The sequence below is a fragment of the Mus caroli genome, chromosome 2 (assembly GCF_900094665.2).
Source record: "Mus caroli chromosome 2, CAROLI_EIJ_v1.1, whole genome shotgun sequence".
Lineage (NCBI taxonomy): Eukaryota > Metazoa > Chordata > Mammalia > Rodentia > Muridae > Mus > Mus caroli.
Genome location: NC_034571.1, coordinates 131,995,543 through 132,018,814, shown reverse-complemented (window position 1 = coordinate 132,018,814; position 23,272 = coordinate 131,995,543). Strand labels below are relative to the sequence as shown.

At 39.9% G+C, this 23,272-nt stretch overlaps 1 protein-coding gene across 2 annotated transcripts in view; it reads right to left on the bottom strand.

Moving 5' to 3' along the window:
- Sptlc3 (serine palmitoyltransferase long chain base subunit 3) overlaps positions 1-23,272 on the bottom strand; it is a 126,990-nt gene that overhangs the window by 38,668 nt on the left and 65,050 nt on the right. For both annotated transcript variants that reach the window (XM_021156537.2, XM_021156536.2), the window contains 3 exons: positions 15,315-15,420; positions 7,897-8,116; positions 1,428-1,554 (listed from right to left, as the gene is read on the bottom strand). In XM_021156537.2, coding sequence (XP_021012196.1) covers positions 1,428-1,554; positions 7,897-8,116; positions 15,315-15,420 — 453 coding nt within the window. The remainder of the gene's footprint in view (positions 1-1,427; positions 1,555-7,896; positions 8,117-15,314; positions 15,421-23,272) is intronic.

The window sequence follows — 23,272 nt, the reverse complement described above, 5'->3', positions numbered from 1 at the left end:
ACAAAATTAATTGATATTTCATACACATATAATCTTCAGAATTTTTTTTGACATAAGGTATCATTCTGTAACCCAGGTTGGCCTCAAACCCATAATCTACCTGCCACTCAAGTGCTGAGATTACAGGTGCATGCTGCAATGCCTTGGACCCACAGAACAGACAATTTTACAAAATATTTTTAGTGTTCCTGCATTTTGCATGTCCTACCATATGAGAGTGAGTGTGGAATGTTCCACTTAGAGCCCCACTTGAGTCAGTGCTTAAAATGTTTCAGATTGCAGAACATTCCAGTTTCAGACTGGGGTGGATGTTCAGCTTGAAGTAAAAGAAAAAAATGTTTTTGGTAAAACACATTTGTAAGTATTCTTTAACACTATAATGATAGATATTTACTTACATCATATAAAGTGGGTCTAGATGGTTGCAGTAAACAATATAGGGTTTGGTCCCAGATGGGTGGCAAACACACACACACATACACACACACACACACACACACACACACACACACACACATATATATACTACATTATATGATGATATATGATATATTTATCTCTATAATCTATACCCATATCTATATCATTTATATTTATAATTCAGTATAATTTGCCATTTCTCACTTGTACTCTAGCTAGCTCCCTGGTTGCAAGATCTGCCTTATTTATCATAACATTTAGTAGAAGCTTTAGAGATTGGATCTGAAAGATGGAATGAGTAGTCTATAAGCCTTCAATGAAACAATTCTCCAAAGAGCAGAGTAAGTTCATTTGAGTTAGACAAAGTAGCACATTTTAGCTGAAGTGACACAGTGGCAAATGAATGACTGGGATGATATTGAGAGTTTAAATGTCTTTATATGGCCAGTTGTGGTTTTCCCTTGCTCAACCTCTGGCAATAGAACATATAAAATAATTAACTGATGATACTCATCTCAGAGAAGCACAAGGGACAGCAGCAAGCATATACTTATACATATTTAATATATGTGTGTGTGTATACACACACACATATATATAATTTATGTATATATGCCTATACATATATACAAACACATAAGACACATACATACATACAAATATACATACTTATATATATTCACACAAACATATACATATACCCAGAGACACTGTTTATTTCATTTTAACCACTGGTCACACTAAAATGATCCAAATTTGATGATCATACTAATGTGTTGTTGAAGACTGCATGTACTTATTTTAGTGAAGGGTTTGTGGTGGTGGTGGTGGTGATGGTGTGTGTGTGTGTGTGTGTGTGTGTGGTGATAGTTCTAGTATGTTCATCACCTTATTCTATTAAAAAGTTGAGCTTCAGGAGACACAAGTATATACTTGAAAAGGTGGGATATTGACAGGCAGAAGCCTGGGAGAGTTCTCGGGAGCTGAGGTCTCCATAGACTCCTTACCTCCAATGTTCCCCTCATATCCCATAGCTATCTTCAATGATCTGATGACTTGTGCTGCTACTACGGGACTCATGGATGTAGCATAAGTAGCGCTATGTGACTGCATCCGTACATAATCCACAATTTCCTAGAATAAAGACAGAAATAAAAAAAAATGGAAGCAAACAATTTTCAGAACTTGTCCTCTGTACATGACACCAAAACATTTGCTTAGGCCTTCAAAAGACAACAACCAGCCTTCAATGGTTAACAGACAACTACCTAGTCTGCTTCCCCCTTTTCTTAGTCTTTCCCACTAATTCCTAGAAACTGTACAAAAGTTGGAGGGAGCTACAGACTGCGAGCTGCTCTATAAAGTAAGACCACGCATGGGAGGGAACAGTGAATTCTGAAATAGCTGCCATGCACAAGAGCAAATGCCCAGGAATGGCCGACAATACAAAATCTGGTTCTTTTTGTGCATTGAGAATATTAGCAATTGTGCTGTGAAAACTAGCCACGCTTGCAGAAGGACGCATGCAATAGATGGCAAGGTGCAGAGGAGAGAGAGCAGGTACTTCTAGGAGCGCTGTCAGCGCATGTTCCAGTGATCCATGAAGCTCTGAAACATGAAGACTGAGGTGGAAGAAAAGAAAACTTGGAAGGAGAGAAGATGTGCAAGTACATGAAAATGACTGCTACTTTTGGTCCCCACCAGCATTCAAATAGTCAATGAGCCTGAGCTGGTCTCATGGCCTGCTTTCAGAATAATAATAATAATAATATACTGATTCTGAGCCTTTCTCAAAAGGCTGTGGGCACTTTTGTTGAGCACTTCAAATGGTTTGTTTCTTTTCTTTCCTTCCTTCCAGATTCATTCTTTTCCCTTCACTTCATTCTCCTTTTAAAAAGACTTCAAATTATTCATTTATTATTTTTTCTTTATTAATATGTATTTACCTCTTGCTTTCTATCCTTCCTTTTTATCCTTCTTTTCTCTCTTCTACTTTTCCTTCCAGCACATATATAAAAGACCTATGCTGGACTATGTCCTAGATTCATGAGTGAGTCTCAGAGACAGGAAGACTGAGGTCATAATCTAGTCTGACATCTTTGACTATTTTCTCCCCTCCTCCCCCCCAATCATATAAAAGTGTTCAGGAGTGCTTTCCCTGCTCTTGAAGACTGTAGATGACCATGGCAGGCCTTGAAGCATTAGCTATGTAATACTTAAGAAAGTTTACTCTGGAGGATCTGGAGCCCCTCAAAGAGAGATCTTTGATGATTCCCCAAGAATTACATACACACTGTCCTTCAGAGTTTGTGTTCTGCCCAATAATGGTGATAGGAATTTCCATCTTCTTTGATATTAAATACTTTCCCACAGGCTGTAAGGGAGTCAAGGAGGGGGACAGTCAGAGAGTCACAGGCACTAGACAATGGAGACTTAGATGTTCCTGTGTCAATGGAGGGGTAGTTCAAGGGGTGATCTGCCCACAGTGGATGAGTGGACTTGGAAGAATACAGAGGAAGGAAAAAGCACACGGGCTTGCTAAAATAAGGATTAAGGGTAGAATGTCTGAGCAAAGGATGGAATAGCCAGTTGGGTGTAGAAAGAGAAGCTAGTGGTTTGGAGACTAGGTGGTCAGGAGTTGTTCCCTTGAGTGATAGTATGTCTCAGAATTGAAGCAAAGGTTCTGGGACTGAATTGCTTAGTCCAAATCCTGGCTTGTTACTAATGGCAATGTGACCATGAACAAATAACTAGGTTTTTTATCTCAGTTTTCTTCTTTGCAAAGTGAGATAACAGTGATACCTTCCTAAGACTCATTATGATGATAATATATATATATATATATATATATATATATATAATGTCTGTCTATCTATCTATCTATCTATCTATCTATCTATCTATCTATCTATCTAATTGAAAAGGTACAATATGGTACCTAATGAAGTTGATGACTATTGTTGGGTTGTCAGTTTAACGATTTGTAGAACATGGTGGGGGTTGGTTGTGGAGACAGGGACCAAAACATGAAACTTCTTGTGATTTTATGATTTTTGTTTTGTGTTTTATGATTTGTAAATGGAATAATCTAAGGTTAAATTACCTGTAAAAGGGAAGCCACAAAGCACCAAACCAAGGATACTTAGCTTGCTTCTTCCTCCATCCCACAAGGGATAGTGGCAGTAAGAGTGAAACCAAGCCAAACCTATCCTAACTACTAACAACCACAAGAAGACAGACAGGCCTTTGGAAGAACGGAGAGCATTAACGTGATGAGTTACTGAATAACTCAGAGAGCAGAAAATGGGACCAGAAACTTACACCACAGCCAACATCCATGGGATACTTTTGAGTCCATTTTCAGAACAATGTATGTGTTAATGCACTTAAAATAACTCAGAAGTAGGTAACACCTTTTAATCCCAAATTTATAGATCGGATAATTGAGGCACAGACATCCTGGAAATTCTCCATAAAGATTAGGTAAGGTAAGGATGTGGACACAATGACTGTGGTTCAGGTGTTTCCATCTTTAACACTATGCTTATCACATCTTCAAAACCAGAGATTGGCCTCAGGATGAGGAGAAGTGAGTCCTGGAGTGTACAGAGACCAGCTCCCTTTATGCTTAGCCTGGAATGCTTCCCCCAGTTTGCATACATTGCTGTTTTGGGGTTTAAAGGATTTTATGTATAATCTTAATTTAATCGATGAGTGTGTCCTCAGAAAGAAAGCAACTATATATATATATGTATATATATATGTATATTCTTAAAGTCCATAGTAGTAGAGACTTAGCAGAGACTCTGTACATTCTGACAGTTTGTTTAATGGGAAGCCAAGGAACTTTAGAGATTGAGGGAGGATGGCCAGTCCCCTGATGCATTAATGACAAGAAAGCTGAACTCTTAGATCAAGCGTAGTAACATCTCAGTTGGGAAGCATTCAGCACAAAGATCAGACAAACAAACAAAACAAAGCCTCCTTTGACCAAAACGCCCCCAACGCTAATTTCCTTTCAAAAACTGAGGAATCCCATAGTCAGTCATAAGCATCTTTAGTTTAAACACTAGTGCATCAGAGTATAATCACTCCCTTGAACATGAAGCGTGTCTGTCCTACAATATAATTACTTTGGACTGAGTCCATTTTGTCCCAGGCTGGGTAAAGGGTGTTTTCCTTGTGTGGTTGAGGAAGTGGAGTTCTGTAGTAACTTCTGGAGAGTGTCAAGGCAAGTCTACTGGTTTCTTCTATTTATCTCCTGACTGGGTACCACAAGTCGTGAACTAAGGGTTGACTTTGGTCCCTTGCAAGGTGTGTCTGTATTGTGTCTTTCTTTGGAATGAGTTAGAGGTTCTCTCAGGGACAGTTTTCCAAGTCCTTTTTTTTTCAAGTCCAAAACCTTGATTATTTTTTTTACCCATAGGCCTGGAGTTCAAGGGCAAGGGTGGGTTTTGGGGAGGGAATCAGACAGGAGGCTTTTAGAATAAACATTGTGATACTTATTCCATGACCCCATTTACTTCAAAGGACTGTCAAGTGCAGGCAGGGCTGAGAACACCAGAACAGAACGGCTTCTGTACGCGAGTTGCCTTTCCTTGGTTCTCAGGCTGTTGGCACTAACTATCACCTTCCAAACCTAGCCTTGTTTCCCATTTCCCTCCTCTAGAATGACAACCTTGCCGTCTATCGGTCACAAGGACAATCTCTGCCTCACTTATTTGCCAATCGTCACAGAGACTGGGAGAAGCCAGCAAGTGACAGCAGACATGTAAGAAGTTGCAGGACCCATGCTTACAGGAGAACAGAGGACGAGGAATGCGGAGTACATCCCCCCAGCAGCTAGAGAAATAACTGAAATAGAAAATGGTGAAAGAAAAGAACCCAACCCTATTAACTGCCGCCTTGTTCATCGACACTGATCGTCCTGACATGAAGAGTGAACTGATTATCTGAATTTTCCCCTGGACCTTCATGGAAGGATAGCCTCCGCAGTGAATTGTTTACTGTCCGTCAGCAGAGCTTCGAACTCAAAGAACAAAAGACAAGAGCCCCATAGGCTTTTGAGAAAATACTTTGTCTTGGAATTAATCCTGATCAGCCAAGGTGAGTTTGTTACTTAGTAACAACTAAGCGGGAAACCGGAGACTCCCCATAAAGCCTCTGCTTTCTGGAATCTTAGCACCAGCTATTTTTTCCCCCTTCACTTTTTTCCAAGATGTATTCATCTGGTCCATAATGTGCAAAACTTGGCTCCACCAAGAGTCCTAGGGACATCACAGGTGTAGTTTTTAGGAATGTTGTCACTGTATACCAAGATTAACAAGACATTTCAGAGCCAGGCATTTTTATCTTTTTTCTAGAGTTTTGAACCCACTTGATTGTTTTCAGGATTTGTGCTCTCCATTCTCTTGCTCAGTTCCATGTATTGAATTCTTGTCTGTTTCTCCAAGGTTTTATAAGTTGTTGTTTTAGGGTAGTGTATCTCCGTATGGTTAACGAGCCTCTGCCAGACACTCTCTAATTCATGATGCCACCTGGTGGTTAATTGAGATACTGCAGTATAACACAATTATACTGTTAGGTTAGGAGGAGGAAGTGGGTAGGAGTGTAGGAGTGTAGGAGTTCTGATTAATGTAATAATGATAATTTTTACAATTGCCCGATCTTTAACCCAAAGGATCAGAGGTCACGTAGACAAGAGTATTCCAGTTTTGAAACCCTGCACCTGCCTTCAGAACAGAGAACAGGATCCCAGGAAATTGTCCTTCCTGCGGCTAGTCCTGGGCCTTTGTTTAAAGTAGGTATCAAATAAAGGCACGCTGAGGAGAAAAATGTGACATCCAACAAATTTGACAACATTTCAAGGATCTGCTTGCTTTAGTTTATTCAGGTGCCTTTGGCTCAGGAAACAGAGTTACGCTTGGTTAAAAGTTTTGTGGCTCAGAACTGCTGCTAAAGTAATCAACGCCCACAGCCTCACAAAGCAAGGTAATCCGGATCAGACAGCTCCTAAATTTGAGACCCTCTGATCCTGCTGATGTGACAGTTAAGAAGGAAATATTTAACCTCTCCCTAGACTTTGCTGAAGCCTTTGAGGGCCTGGCATTCCCCGTGTTTCTGGCATTACCTAGCTCATCCCCACAGGAAAGCATAGGAAGGTGGAAGTACAAAGCTTTGACCATGGAAGAAATTAGCAGTTACAAGAGGGCAAAGAACACTTAGAACAGAATTTTAGGCATCTGTATGTCTCATGGTAGGTGGCTAAGATGCAATCTATTGGTTTAAACCACTGACTTTTAGTGATAGTATGCTTTCTGCTAGCATACCCCAATTGGTCTAACTGGTTGAGCAGTGGGCAGAATTTTTGTTTCTTCTGGTCAGTGGGTAAGGAACTAGAAATGTTAGATATTTTGTTAAGAGCACCTCCATGCACTAATTTGGGGCCTACAATGCCCTACTAGTTGGAGCTACACCACAGTCTCTTTGGGACAGATGTGGGCTTGGAGAGACAATTGACATGATTTGGGAAAGGGACAGGACATAAGCTCTCTCATCTCTTAGATCTTGGTCTGAATATTTGCTTGCCCCCTTCCTCTTTCTTCTTTAAAATTTCTTCCAAATGTTTATTATTTTATTTTCATTAACAAATCAGTGGCAATAGAAGCACAAGACAACGGGGCTAATTCTCATTTCACAGCATCATGTCATCTGAACCAATTTTTTTTTTAATCATTTAGAGACTAGAGAAGACGGCTTATCTAACATCATAGAAAAGAGTTATTTCTCAGAAAAATAATCTTAAAAGTCCATTTTTATTCTGCTGTCATTTAGGTAAAAACTTGTAAAAATCCATGAGGCTAGCCTCTTGAATACCTGAACTTTCCCCCTGTTGCTATTACAACACACGCGTATGTGTACACACACACACACTCCTAGTTCTTTAATTTTTGAATTTAAAAATTGTATGCATGTCTTCCCTGCATGTATGTCTGTATGCTATATTTGTCTAGGTTCAGCTGAGGCTTCAGATTCCTGAGACTGGAGGTACAGATAGTAGTAAGCCTCCAGGGGACGCTAGGAATTGAGCCCAGACAGGCAATCAGTACTCTTAACTGCTGAGCCATCCTTCTCTCCACCCAACTCCCTCATAGTTCACGTAAGGTTCCTTATTACTTCTGTGGCTCAGTATAATCTATTGCTCCTTTCTGAAATTGATTTCCCCCACCCCGACTATTTGTCTACAAGGCTGAATGGTGGTTATTCTACAATACTTCCCAGACATAGTCCGGCAGAGCTAATCTCTCCCAGGTACTCTACACAGTTTGTTATGTGACGATTCTTTCCACACTTTTCTTTACTCTGTGCTGCACGTGAGCTGAACTGAAACAGACATGAACTTCGGGGGAGTCCTGATTTCTGATTCCAGAAATCTGTATCCAGGGTCTCCCCTAACACAAGAGGTTCCTTTCTTACCTTTTTCCCACCTATATATCCTCCTGAGGCCGCAAAGCTCTTGGTGAATGTACCCATGTATACGTCAATATCTTCAGGGGCCAGTCCAAATAACTCTCTGACGCCTCGGCCCGTGGGGCCTGTACAGCCAATACTGTGAGCTTCATCGATGTACAGGTAAGCCTTGTATTTCTTCTTTAGAGCCACTATCTGGGCTAGGTTCACAATGGAACCTTCCATGCTAGCACAAAAGAAAAAATGCTTGGTAAGTAGTGAATAGCTTTCTGGAAAGCTCCGTTAGTGTCCTTCCAGCACACCCTAGAAAGTCAGTGTCAGACTGCTGACAAGGAACAGTCACACCTCTCTTCACTTAGCATGTTTTTTATTCAGCAAAGACAACATTTCAGTCTTGTAACATTTCTCTGGGTGTCCACTCTACTTGAATAAAAATACTTTATGTTTGATGGATTGAGTGGATTGGGTTGTCAACCTTGATTCTCAACTGAAAAATGAACTAACCATATTGCTAATTTGCTTGTAAACCTGGTTATTGCAGTTAGATAAATGCTTTTAGGATAGCTTTAAGAAAAGTGCACCACCCCGAGTCACCTTGATCTGCTTTTTCTTTTTTTTTTTTTTTTCAGTTTGTTTAACCAGGTCTGCCAGATCTGAACTGCTAAAGATTAAAGTGGGGAATTGAAAACACACAGAGATTCAGACACCATACTATTAATTAGTGCACAATAAAACACCCCTTAGTTCCCCACTCACCACAACTCAGTCTATGTGAGGCACCTGCCGGCACCCTTTCTCCATATTTCTTCAGAGTGATAGAACAGAAGTTTATCAGGCCTTAAAATCGCCTGATAGTTTTATGGCACAGGTCTCTGGGTTCCTCCTACAGAGATTCCAGAGGTGCATGGCGGTGGGAGGGGAGGGTGATCGTTTATGGAAACATCCAGGATGAGCTCACACTAGTATCTGGGAACAACATTTTGGGAACAACATTTATCACTACTAACCTATCCTTCGCTTTAGACCTATTTTATTATTTATTTTAGTTTTCGAAGTTTTAGATTTCAGGTTTTTTTTTTAAACTTAAATTGACAGAATTTCTTGTAATAACAGCTTTAGATTTGTAGAATAACTGGATGAAAGATAAAGAGGATTCTTGTATCCTCAGTCTTACCAAGTTTCTCCTGACATTAATGTCACCTATGAGTGTGGGGGCACCTTTTCTTTTCTTTTCTTTTTTTTTTGTTTTTTGTTTTTTTTTACAATTTGATGAGCTAATATTGATACATTAACTAAGCCCCACAGTTTAACGTTTACTTTTTGTGTTGTACACTCTATGTGGTTTTTTAAAAAAGGATATGAGTGGCTTCACAGATTGGCATGTCATTCTTGCCCAGGGTCATGCTAATCTCTGTCACCTCAATTTTAATGTGTGTACCGATCAAGAGTGCCTAGGTGTTTTTATTTCCCATGATATTGCAAATTGTAATATGTTTCTAGTCCTTAGAAAAGGGTAATATAAAGCCAATTACTAAGTAAAATTAAATTTTATATTTGCATGGCACTTCTGGATCTCCATGTGTTTTAAAAGAACATTGGCTCTACTTGGCCTTCAGAGCGCTGTCAGCTGTCTACATCGCTCAGTTCAGATTGTACAAACAGGCTGGTTCTATGAAAACAGACTTGTATGTTTATGACACAATGCAGCTTGTCAAACAGTTCAAGAAACCCTTCAATTTAGTTCAAGGCTAATCATTTGAAGAGCATTGAACTTCTCCCTCGTCTCCTGTTACATATTAGATTGTATATAATCCATTAAAAATAAGTTTAAGTGTTAGGTTGATTCAGTCAAAACAATCCATTGAGTCTCACAGCTACCCTGACCAAAGGAGCTGAGTTTAACCATTGATGGATACAGCACGTGGGTACTTCACAAGGTCATTTTGAATGGCCAAGGTCTGCTTTTAATGGAAGACCAAATGGTCGTCTTCTCTATGTGTGTCTATGAGTTACTTCCGGCACTACTTTAAATTCCTTATTAAAGATGGTCTCCACTGAGGGGTGGTAATATGGCTAAGTGACTACCTTGGGCTTAGATTATAGCCACAGCTCTTTCTCAGTGGGAATTTGGGCAGCCTATATGCTGTCTTCTATTATCCTAGGCTTCAATCTTATGGGTTTTAAGCATGATGGTGATCCTCACAGCATCAATCATCATGCATGCCAACTGCCAGACCCTCCTAGGCCCTCAGTGAGCTTGGAAGGAGAGTTTCACTGAGGCCTGACCTGAGAAAATGGGAGCCCTTAACAATGTTCTATGCTGGGTCTTCTAAAATGAGGCTTGTGGGTGCCATTGCAAGGGTCAAACATGATAAATGGCGTCAGACCCTCAGAATCCTTATACTTTCTTCTTGTCTATAAAGTGCTGTAATTTGGTAACACAAACATGCTAGAAACCTGACATGACACAAGCAGCCATTCATTTTTTTCTGGAACTGAGTCTGGCAGGAGGCAAGGTTAACATTGAACAGTGTTTATAGACAGTCTCCACAGCTAATTAGCCATCTTTCAATCGGCTGCTTTAGCTGATGCAAGGAAACTGCCCACCTGGTTTGTATTTTGTCCTCCAAGATTAATGACTCTACAATACTGCTGATTTTTAGAGTTCATGCCAGGCACACATAAAGCCCTAAAGAGAACTCAGCTTCTACATAGCTATATTCATCCATACTTAGTTTTCATTTTCTTCAGTATTATTGATTTCCATTGAACGTTTTTCTAGAGTAGGATGATCAGTCTGAGTACAGGTAGAACATGGTAATCTGTCATAGCACCACTAGCTTCTGTCAAAACAATCAAGACCAAAAGCAATAAAGAAAAACAGATAGCACATTGTCATTTTTCCTGGATAGAAGGTTTTGCTTTTCTTTTGATTTTAATAGAAGAAAAAGAAATAAAATACAGCTATAAATAAAGATAATGACATCAGTTAATTTGAGGCTCTGCCTAGGGACCTGAATTATTCATTAACCCTCAAGTCAGTGAATTACTTCTTATATATTTATTGAAATGTTCCTCTCATCACCCTCCCCTCCACATGGAAAGCAAAAATGAAACCATAGTTCAGACACCTTGTATGGTGGGAAGCCTCCATGTCAGGCTCAGGGTTTAAGCTGAGAGAAAGGAGAAGAGAAACAAGGGAGATAGAGACAGAGAGGTTGAGAAGAAGAAAGAGAAGGGGGGATTCAGAGAAAAGGAAAGGGAAGGGGAGAGGAGAGAGACTGAGATAGAGAGACAACAAGGAGACAGAGGGAAAGGGGTTTTAGATAAATTCATCTTATTTTTTTGTCTTTACATGTTGAAATCATAGAGAACTGGGCTGACATTATTCTTAAATGTTCATATTTGGAGGGAGAAGGCCTCTTAGTCTATTCTGGTAATTCACCAGTTACTTGTATGTGGCTATCTGCCTACCTTGAGCTTAGATTATAGCTCCAGCACTTTCTAAATGGGAAGGCCTGGCTAATTCTTTTGATTTTGAAAATGTAGAGTCCAACTATGCCATCAGCATGTTTTTGAATCATTTTGAGATTTTTTTTACCCATTATGAATTGAAAAGGAATTTATTTTCCTCAGATACTACAAAAATGATATAGTTAAAACTCAAATGTTAGAGTTAAAAGGATTTTTAGAGTTAAAACAACAAAGTTGGGAAAGTAAGAGGACTTTTAGTTGGGTATGAGACAGCCATCTTGACCAGGTGTGAGGAAGAAGGACAGGACTCAGAGAAAAACAATGAGGCTAGTCTTGGCAGGCTTTGTCCAGTCAGTCCCAGTAACAGGAAGTTCCCGTGTTCCAATAACCTCAGCTTTATGAATACATAGGCTTCTAAACATACTCTTGCATCTAGCATACTTAATAGTAATAGACTGAATTATAGGTAAGAATGGCTTCTAAGAAAGTCTTCACTGTTCCTGGTAGGAGACCATTCAAAACTGCCTCTTGGGTGGTAGACCAAGACTTATGAGCCCAGATACTAGAGAAAGTCTTTTGTGACTACTTTTTAGTTCAGCTCTGTCTTGAGCCAACATGTATTTTCCTTTTGCTTTCTCACTGGCTACAATAAATCTTGATTATTTGCTTGTACTATTTGCATCCTGGTGTGAATTCTTCTTCTCTGGGAAGATCCTAGACTGTTGCTAGTGTTAGGATTAGAGGGATAGTCTCCAACCCACAGCAATGCATGTTTAACACAGTATTAATATTTGACATTTAAAGCATAAATTGAGGATTTATGGAACTTTGGACTTCAATTTTCAACCCCCCTAATTTACAGATGGAGAAATTGAAGCCTAGATAGGATTACTATAAGTCAGAGTGACTTTGCACTCTCTGTTTATGAATTAGATACTGACAGATAGGTTACCTGTTCTATCTACTATGAACCTTGCTCCACTAGGGCCATCTGGTTTGTAACCTCAACTCTGCTTCATTTTATTAGTCTGCCCCAGGACAATTTATTTTGGCCTCAGAGCCCTGTTTCATCTTTTAATGATCTCAGCAAGCTGTGTAATTTGTACACCTGAGATGTTTAGCAAGGAGTAGACGCATAGGCAGTAGTAGTCCTCCCTCTGGAGCCCGTCCTCTTCTGTCTGAAGAGCAAACAATTTTGCTACATAGACAGTTTATTGTTTTCCAACTTGAAGTCTCTATAACTAAAATCAAATAAGATTACGAAGATAGTTATTCTTTGTTGTGGGGGGGACTCTGCTTATATGATATGTTTATATGCTTATATGATATGTTTATATGATCAGAGACTGACTTGCATTATCTTTCTTAATAGCTGCATATATGTTCTATGGAGGGAACACACCAATAGGCACCAATACCAGGATTGGAATCCAGATCCTAGATATAGCCCCAAATCTGGACTCCCGCAAGCTTCCCATTGCTGCATACACAATCTGATCTTTCCATCAAAAGCGAAGGTGTAATTCATCTGTCCTGGAGTCAAGGTTAGTTCTGTCATGTGTTTGGGCAATAGGGCACAGCTTCAGTTTGGGGCCACTCTCTCAACAGTGCCAACTTCGGGGTTTTCTGTCTTGGAAGCCAGGGGCTGTGTTATGAGGGAACTCTGAATAGATGACTGAATACAAGCAGGTTCGTGTGAATAAGAGAAAGGCACCACAGTGCCCTCCTAAAGGACATGTGTGAATAAGGAAATGTTGGATATTCCATTTGTATTTGAACACTTGACTGACAGCAGCCTTGTGCAGGCTCAATGAATACCGTGTGCAGCAGACCTGACTCACAGGACAAAGGAAAATAAGAAATGATCCCCATAAATCTTTATTCTTTGGAGTGGTTTGTTACACAGCAGTACTTAACTGAGGGGTTGCCCTTGCTAAATTGTGGTTTAGTGCCTCATTGACTTGGGGCTAGGACTCCATACCTGCAATTTCTCTCCTCCTGATAGGATAACACAGAGCCAAGCCTAGCCCCTAATAAGTTCTGCTGCTGGAGTGGTTTCTGATGAGAATATTTGTCTTGAAGCGACTGATGGGCTTCTAATTTCAGCCATGACCTAAGCACTTAAAAGTGCTTAACTTTCCTTCAGTGGAAATACATTCTGTTTGTTTGAAGTGGTGTTCTTTTGACTCTGGTTAATGGAGATGGCCAGTCTGCCTTCTGTCAGCCAATTCATTCTACCATGGGTCCAAACCTGAATGACAGGTGTTTAGATAAGGGGTTCTTGAATCCCTCCCAAGCTGGCGGTTGCTACAAACCACACAGGGAGAATACTTTCCATGTAAGGTTATGACAGTACAGGCTCAGCATGAGATTATTCTCTAAAGTTTCAAGTTTTGGGCCACTGAGCCCATACTGATCCTAGAACAGAACTTACATAGCCCTGGCACTGTTGCTGTTTTGAACTACAGAATTCTTCTGAATGCTACATGCTTTGCAGAATCTTCAGGAGCATTCTCTGCCTCTCCCCACTAGATGTCAATAGTATTCTACTTCATGTGTGGCCAAATGCTCCCTGGTTGGGGATAGGAGCAAAAAGTCACTCCAGCTTTATAAATGCCACTGTTTTAGAGACTTCGTAAGCACCACACAGCCCCTGGGCTGATCTTAGGAAATAATTATGAGGGTGTGGAAAGCGATCTACTACGAACTGCTATCACTGCAACCCCACAGCAGTGCTCAGAATGTACAGAACTCTAATCTCTAAAGGTAAAAAAAAAACCACATGACTCCAGTTTTTATATTATCATCTATTTGGGAGAATTCACTCTCCTGCTCCCCAAAAGGGATAGGGGCACATTTATTTTGTTAGTCAGTATTGACTCATAACAGGGTTTAATTATGATAGAAATAATATCTTCATAAACTTATTAGTCTTTAGTTGAAGAGGCTTCAAGTTGGAAAACAATAAGTTGTTTATATAGCAAAGTTGTTTACTCTTCAGACAAGAGGATGGGCTGCAGAGGGAGGACCCACGATGCTGTTGCTGTTCTCATGTCTCTTTTGCAGACATACTCTCCGCTAGGGGTTACTCAACTCTTCACTTCCACTCTTTATAGTTCACTTCTCTATAAGCAGCTCATAAGGAATACAGCCTCATGTTTCTCTGCTGTAAGGATTGCTTGGGAATTGATTTTAAAAGGGTGCTCTGAGATAATATTTCCTTGGCTTACAGAATAGGGTGTAAACAGAAGTGCTTGGGTGCAATTTTCATTTGAGCCACAGTAATCGATTTAGGCAGAGAATGAAGCAAATTCAATCACAGCCAGCATTATAAAAGTGCTGTTCTGAATGACTTAGTGGGTATTTTGCCTGCTCAGCTTGAAGAAGGCAGGAAAATGATCTTGGGAATATCACCAAAGGTTGAGATCAACACGTCCCTGTCCTCACTCTGGAGGAGGTATTGTCTTGAGGTTAGTCCCCTGTATTGTGATGCCAGTCATTAACCTAATTGGTTAATGATTAGCGAAGGGCTTGAGTTCACTGTCCACATAAGGAATTTGGGTACACCCACCAACACATCTATGACAGACATGTCTTGGGACATTCCAATGTTGAATAGCCCAGGCACAATGTCTTAGAAATGCAGGGCACTGAAAAGCAACACAGATCAGCAATGAGGACATTTCCAAGGAAGGTTTCACCAGCATGTCAACCCCCATAGTATTCCAACAAATGCACAGAGCTGTAGATAAGTTGTTTACTCTTCAGACAAGAGGATGGGCTGCAGAGGGAGGACCTAGACCTGGCCCACTCCAACCGATAGATCTATATGACCTCCCTCCACGGTATCTATAAGCAACTCCTTTCTTTTGCCAGAAAGGTTATCTCTTCTCCTTTGGACAGCTTGCTGTGAGCCTCTGAATGCCACATGCCTTCACGTATTTACATACCTGTAGATGCCCTCTACCAAGATGAGAATCTTTTTCCAAGCTCTCCCTGTGCCAGGCTGGCCACGGATGATAGCTTCTCTCAGGAGTTTCTCTAGGTTTTCTGCATCTTTAAATAATGTGAAAAAGAGGAATTGAGTTACAAGAGGGCTTTCGGTTGCTTTGTTCCTTTTGTTTCTTGAGAGGGTGTCAGAATTATTTGCTTATTCATTTCTAGGCTCATACTCAGGCCTGGACTTTGAGGAGGTGAAGTTGGCATCAGAGAACTCCTGTGAGATATAGGGGTTCATTTTCTATTAAAACTTAACTCTGGTAGGGTGAATAGGCTCATCATTACAAACAGGCTGAATCAGTTTAAAGCTCTGGTCATTTCTCTCTGCTTGCCTGAGAGAACTTGGAAGCCCAGACTACAGAGAAGTATCCAGAGGAGCCGAACCTTGGTTGCTAGGCAGAAAATGAACTCTGAGAGATGCAATTGACAGGCACCCCTCAGTTGTTTAGACCTGAGTATGTTAGGAGTTTGCATAGGGAACCTGCATGGTGCTAGGGCTCTCATTCTTTATTTTGGGGGCTTGAACTTTGAATTGTAAGCTGTTTCAGCACTGTTCAGGTTGTTACATAATTGGCAGTCTTTTGTGAAATTTTTGAGAGCTCTGGACGCGTTACTAGTAGTTGACAATTGCTGAGCTCCATTTTTTTGGTGTCTGATACCTTCTAACTGTATTCTTTGCTGTAGGTCATTTTAATTCTCCAAGGACACCTGTGGAAAATGTCCTACATGGTTTTTCATATTGTGGGTCAGGCAACTGGGTCACAGGGGATTTAGTAAGGCAGTGTTTTTCAATATTCCTAGCCTGTGACCCTTTAATAAATTTCCTCATGCTGTAGTGATCCCCAAACCATAAAATTATTTTTGTTGCTTCTCCATAACTAATTTTGCTACTGTTATAAATCATAATGTAAATATCTGATATTCAACCCCTATGAAATAACCATTTAATCCCTCTAAAGGTGTTGCGACCCACAGGTTGAGAAGTGCTGGTCTAAGGCCTATGGTTGTAAACAGCAGAGTTGGACTTTGAATCTTTACTATGTTCCACATTTGTAACCACAACCTTTTGCTGCCTTTTCTGAGAGCCTTTGCACTACTTTCTCAAACTCCAAAATGATGCAGAGCAGGATGGAAGGTTAATGTCTGGTAGAGCATCTTTGTTCACTTTTAATGCAAAACAAACAAACAAACAAACAAACCCCAAAACCCTCAAACAAAAACCTAGCGAAAGCAGAGACATATCATTTATTTTCAGTAGGAGGAAGATGGCTGGGTGTGAGCTTAGTGGCCATCTAGAAAGATTTAGGAATCAACTCAGCTATTGGGTGTTTTATGGGTTACTTAAATTTACCTTTTAAAGCCAAAGTGAGTGAAAAATCAAAGAGACTAATGTGCATGTTTATTTAGACTGATATATTTGTACTCTAGTTTTGCTCAAGAAAATCCGCTGGCCCTTGGATAGACCCAAGGGAAGATGTCAGGTAGGGAAGCTATCTGAGCTCAGCCAGAATGCTGAATGACAATTAACTGCTGACTGGTGTGTGCTATTGAGATTTTAAACTTTTTTTTTGTTATAATTGTAAGCTAGTAAAGTATCAGAAAGTCTTTTCTGAACTAGTCTTTGAACACTCCCCGGAGACAGCTTCTTGTGGCCTCCAATACAGTGTCCTACTCTTAGCTGTCTGAACGGCATCCGCTTATCACCCAAACCTCACTTTAGACATGATACGTACCTAAGCAAGAGTCTCTCTCTCTCCCCCTTTCCTGTCATAAGTAACCTATTCCTCTTTGAAAAACTTATTATGTAACTTGTTATTACCGTTCTTATCTCTACGTCATGCAAGTACATCATGGCTTTGTATGCTATTGCATCAATTTTGTATGATTGACTCACACTTATTTTTTATGAAGATCGTGGACACGAGGAGGATTGGATCTATCTAGATAAGAGTGTCTAGAAAAGACAATGGCATTTTGTTTGGAGCTAAGGTTTTCTTAGCAAACTGCTTTTTGTTTTTGTTTCAAGAAGTCACTCACATCGTTCACCACTAGATGGCAGCCAAAGAGACAAAAACAAGCAAAAAAGGGCAGCTTTCCTGTTTCAAATTCTCAGGGCTCATAAATCCCCACAGGTATTGCTGCTTTGTTTTAGGCTGAATTTCTAGTAGCAAAGGAGGTAGCTCTTTGTTCTATAATCTACTGCAGGCTGTTGGCCTATGAATGAACAAAGAGATGATGAACAAGAATTATGTTTTAAAAAACACTGCCTTTTCTAATTTTTTTTTTTGTACAGAAATGAGACACAATGAGGGTGGCTTTAATGACATCCTAATAAAAGCTAGTCCAATTGAAATAAACTAGATGTCATTTTAACACAGTGACATAAAAGAATGCTCATTTTAATAGCTGTTTCTGTATAAAGGAGAATAATGGAACAGAAAACATTAAATGGGGTTGGGAGTGGTAAGGCAGTTGTAAAGAGGGAAGTACAGGGAGGGATAATTAACACTAATGAACTTCTGAAAACGTCATGAGGACCTGCTATGTGTAGGCATTCTAAAATATAAATATATACATAAAACATACATACAAAGAGTTTAAATGGAGTTCACTCTAATGGGGGAACAATGCCTTTACTAGACACCACAGATAACAAGTAGAAACTCCCGTGTCATTAATAGACGACTTCTAATAGAGTTGTTGGCAAGTGAGGTCCCATAGAACCCCAAATATTATAGGCTACTATCATTGTTTTGATTATGTTCTAGAAATTGATGGTAAGAGACTGTTACTGGAAACACGACATGTTTGAGTCCCCAAGCACGCTGGTTCTATCCTGGAAGCTTCATCTCTACTTTCATGGTGCTAAAAGGAGCTGTGTATGTGGCTGGAGAAGAAAAGTAATCATGAATTTTATCCAACTGTGAACTCTGAACTGCCAGCCTGATACAGCTCCTGGGCAATAGGGGTACTGATATGGGAGTAATCAACTACTTTATCATTGTACTTCAGGCCTGTTCTACAAAGTGGAACCCATTCCTAGAATAATTTTCAAAGCCCAAAGCCTATGGTTAGACAAGCTCTACGTCCTCAGCAGGAAGGTACTGCTATTCTTCTGCTAAGTGAACATAGTGCTAAACTAAGTCCTAGCAGTTATTGGATAGGTTAGTGCTTCTCCCAAGCTTCACCTGAGACACTTCTTTTTTTTGCAGTAGATGATGTTCAACACAGAGACAACTGGCCAATGTGCTGAAGATAAGAGAGTTTGGAATGCTCATCCCTAAATGAGACATCGTATCATACCCCTTCTTTCTACTTGCTCATTGGATCATTGTGGAAGATGGGGCAGAAAGATTGTAAGAGGAGGGGGTGGTGGGTGACTACAAGGAAATACTGTCTTCTAGATATAACAAGGCCGTGGCATATATGAATTCTAAGCTGCTGTGATACCATGCACAAGATGTATGAAAAATTTAGATAGACAAAATCTCGGAATGAAGGGGAGATGAGGACAGAATCGCATCCTTAGCTAAGGAGCTATTGAAAGTTGAGAGCTGCCAGGAAATGAAGAGTCACGTCTCTTTAATGGTGTATCTTTGAGTAGAGTCACTATTTTCCAACTAATGGCCACATAACTAAACGTAGATTGGCAGCATATGGTTGATAGGTTTTAAAAGGAGGATACAAAGTTGGGTGGGAATTGAATAGGGGTAGATATAGGGGAAGCAGGGAAAGGGGACCATGTGATAACAACTATAATGTATGACATGGTCAATGAAATAAAAGAGATGTTAAAAAAGAAAAAAAAAAGGAATGTTCTCAGATTAAACAATAAATCTGTAAACCCTGAATGATTGAATGGTGCCTTCTATGGAGAGGGGATTCTAGTGATGTGTGTGAAACCCTAGTTACTGCATTTCTTCAAAACGCTCCAGAGTCCTCAGAGAGGGTTGTTAGAAGGGCAAGACTCAGTAGGCCTCACCCCACCCTGAGTATTTTGGGAGGTTAATGGCTGTAGGGGGAGAGACATTTTCTTCAGTGGTGTAGCCACTGATTAACTGTTTATACCTCTGTAAAAAACCATGTTTCTGCAGCCAGATCTAATGAAATTTATTGATTAACAATAATGTAAAGGTAAACAGGGATTCATTAGGAGGAGGAGAAATCGCAAGAGTCGGGGTGGGGTGGGACAAGAGAAGATAATGGGAGCTGCGATATAATCAAGATAAATACATTATATACCTATATGAAAAGTTACAATTAAACCCATTATTATGTGTAAGTAACACATTCTATTTGCCAATCATTTAAAAATGTTCTAGAATCAGCGGAGAACAAACTGTCCCCTGGTTGGAACTGCCTCCCTGACTTAGGCTGCATTGCTGGAAAATCTATCTTATGGTATGTAGTGAGCCAACCTAGGAATAGGCTTTCACTGAATCTTCCTACACTACAAAACGCAAAGAGAGATCCTTAGTTCATAACAGGTAAAAGTGTCAAGGCTAAACTATGTATTCTAGCTGCTAATGCCATGGGGCTGCAATAGCCCTGTTATAGTATGAAAATTTCAAAAGATTCCACAGCTGTCTGGGTCTGGCAGTAGCTGATGATTAAGTCATATCAAGTGCTTTGGATACACAAATGTCCTAACTATATCCCTTCAGCTCATCTCTCTCTCTCTCTCTTTCTCTCTCTCTCTCTCTCTCTCTCTCTCTCTCTCTCTCTCTCTCTCTCTCTCCCTCCCTCTCTCTCTCCCTCTTTACAAACACAGAATATTCTTTGCCCTCCCCCAAAAGAACCTTTTTCTTTTTGTCTGCAGAACAATACTTGGTCTGAAAAAGTAGTAGCTTTAAATTTATTGCAAATAAATTGGTGCTTATATGTTATTTCCTGCCTCCCTCATTCCTCAGGTAATACTAATAGTCACAGTTTTTTATTGGGAATGAGGTCTTGGACACTGTGGTAACCTGCTTGATGGTCTCCTTTCCTGGCCTGCCTTTTACTTCTTATCTCTGCTCCTCGTTCAACTCCCATGCTTCTCTGGCTTACTTTCTAAACAAAAGAGGTTTACTTAAATACTTATCTTGCTGAGAGGACCCTGATATAGCTGTCTCTTGTGAGACTAGGCTGGGGCCTAGCAAACACAGAAGTGGATGCTCACAGTCAGCTATTGGATGGATCACAGGGCCCCCAATGGAGGAGCTAGAGAAAGTATCCAAGGAGCTAAAGAGATCTGCAACCCTATAGGTGGAACAACAATATGAACTAACCAATACTCCCCTGGGAACTTCTACATTTGAAAACACCTTCAGCAAAGTGGCTGGATACAATCACTGTCCCTACTATATACAAATGATAAACAGGATGAGAAAGAAATTAGAGAAACAATACCCTTCACAATAGATGAAAATAATAAAAAGTATCTTAGTGTATCTCTAATCAAGCAAGTGAAAGGCCTATATGACAAGATCTTCAAGTATTTTAAGGAAAGAAATAGAAGAATATATCAGAAGATGGAAATATTTCCCACAGTCATGGATAGGTTGGATTGACATAGTAAAAAATGGCCATCTTACCAAATGCTATCTACAGATTCAGTGTAATTCCTATCAAATTTTCAAAAGAATTCTTTATGGACCTTAAAAGAATGATACTCAATTTCATATGGAAAACAAAAAAAATTTGAGATAGTTAAACAATTCTATACAATAAAAGAAAATCTGGATGTATATCCATCCCTGATTTTAATCAATAATAATAAAAATATATGGTATATGGCATAGAAACAGGCATGTTGGTCAATGGAATTGAATTTAAAACCAAGAAGTAAAGCCACACACCTATGGACACTTGATTTTTGACAAAGAAGCCAAAATTATGGAATGGAAAAAAACCAAACCATCTTCAACAAATAGTGCTGGTCTAACTGGATGTATGCTTGTAGAAGGATTCAAATAGATTCATATTTATCACCCTGCACAAAACACAAGCCCAAGTGGATCAAAGGCATCAACATAAAACTGGATACATTAAATCTGCCAGAAGAGAAAGTGGGTAATAGCCTTGAATCCATTGACACAGGAGACAACTTCCAAAGTAGAGCACTAACAGCTCAGGCACTAAGATTAACAGTTAATAAATGGGACCTCATGAAACTGAAAGGCTTCTATTAAGGCCAAGGACACTATCAAAAAGGACATGGTAACCTACAGAATGGAAAAGATTTTTACCAACCCTGCATCCAGCAAAGGGTTGATATTCAAAATTTATAAATAACTCAAGAAACTAGACATCAACAAACCAAATAACATAATTGAAAATGGGGTACAGGACTGGATAGATGGCTCAGTGGTTAAGAGCACTGACTGCTCTTCCAGAGGTCCTGAATTCAATTCCCAGCAACCACAGGTGGCTCACACCCATCTGTAATGGGATCAGATGCCCTTTTCTGGTGTGTCTGAAGACAGCACAAGTATATTCATATACATAAAATAAATTAAAGAAGAATGTGATTTAAAAAATGGGGTGCAGATGTAAACAGATAATTCCCAACAGAGGAATATCTAATAGCTGAGAAGCACTGAAAGAAATATTCAGCATCCTTAGTCATCAGGGAAATGCAAATCAAAACAACTGTGAGATTTTTACCTTACACCTGTCAGAATGTCTAAGATCAGAAACTCAAGTGACAGTATATGTTGATGAGGATGTGGAACAAGGGGAACACTCCTCCATTGCTTGTGGGAGTGTAAACTTGTCTAACCACTTTGGAAATCAATTTGGCAGCTCTCAGAAAACTGGGAATAATTCTAACTGAGGACCGAGCTAAACCACTCCTAGGTATATATACAAAAGATGGTTCAACATAACAAAAGGACACTTGCTCGACTATGTTCATAGTAGCTTAATTTGTAATAGACAGAATCTGGAAACCTAGATGTTTCTCAACTGAAGAATGGATAAAGAAAATGTGGTGCACTTATACGATGGAATATTACTCAGCTATTAAAACTAATGACATCATGAAATTTGCAGGCAAATGGATTGAACTAGACAATATAATTTTGAGTGAGGTAACCCAGGCCCCGAAAGACAAACATGCTATGTACTCATGTATAAGTGGATATTAGCCATAAACTACATAAACTACAGGATAACAATGGTATGATTTACAGACCTAAAGAAGCTAAGTAATAAGAGGGCCCACATGGATGCTTAAATCTCAAGAGTAGGGGAAATAGAATAGATATCATGGTGAATGGATAGAGGGAACTGAGTAGGGGAAAGGTTGGGGCAATCAGCAGGTATTGAGTTGGGGGAAGTGGAGGGAGAGAGTACTGGAATCCATAGGGTCTGGCACATCTCTGGGAAGAGCTAGAAACCTAGGACAATGGAAACTCCGAGGAATCTATGAGGGTGATCCTAGCTCAGACTCCTAGCAATGCATGAAATGGAGCCTGAAATGGTCATTTCCTGTAACCAGGGAAGACTTTCAATGTATAGACTGGGACACTAGCACAGCTATAAAACTTTAGACCTACAACTTGTCCTGCTTACAAGAGATGCCAGAGTAACAATGGAGCAGAAATTGAGGGAAAGGTTAACCAATGACTGGCCCGTCTTGAAACCTATGCCATGAGAGAGTGCTCATCTCTGACACAGTTAATGGTATTTTCCAATACTTGCAGACAGGAACCTAGCACATCTTGTGGAATTTGGAGAGGAAAGACTGAAGGAGCCAGAGAGGTCAAGGACACCACAAGAAAACCTATAGAATCAACAAACCTGGGCCCATAGGGGCCCACAGAGACTGAACCATCATGGGAGCTTGCATGGGATGGACCTAGGCCCTCTGCACATCTGTAACATTTATGCATCTCAGTCTTTTTTTTTTTTTTTTTTTTTTTTA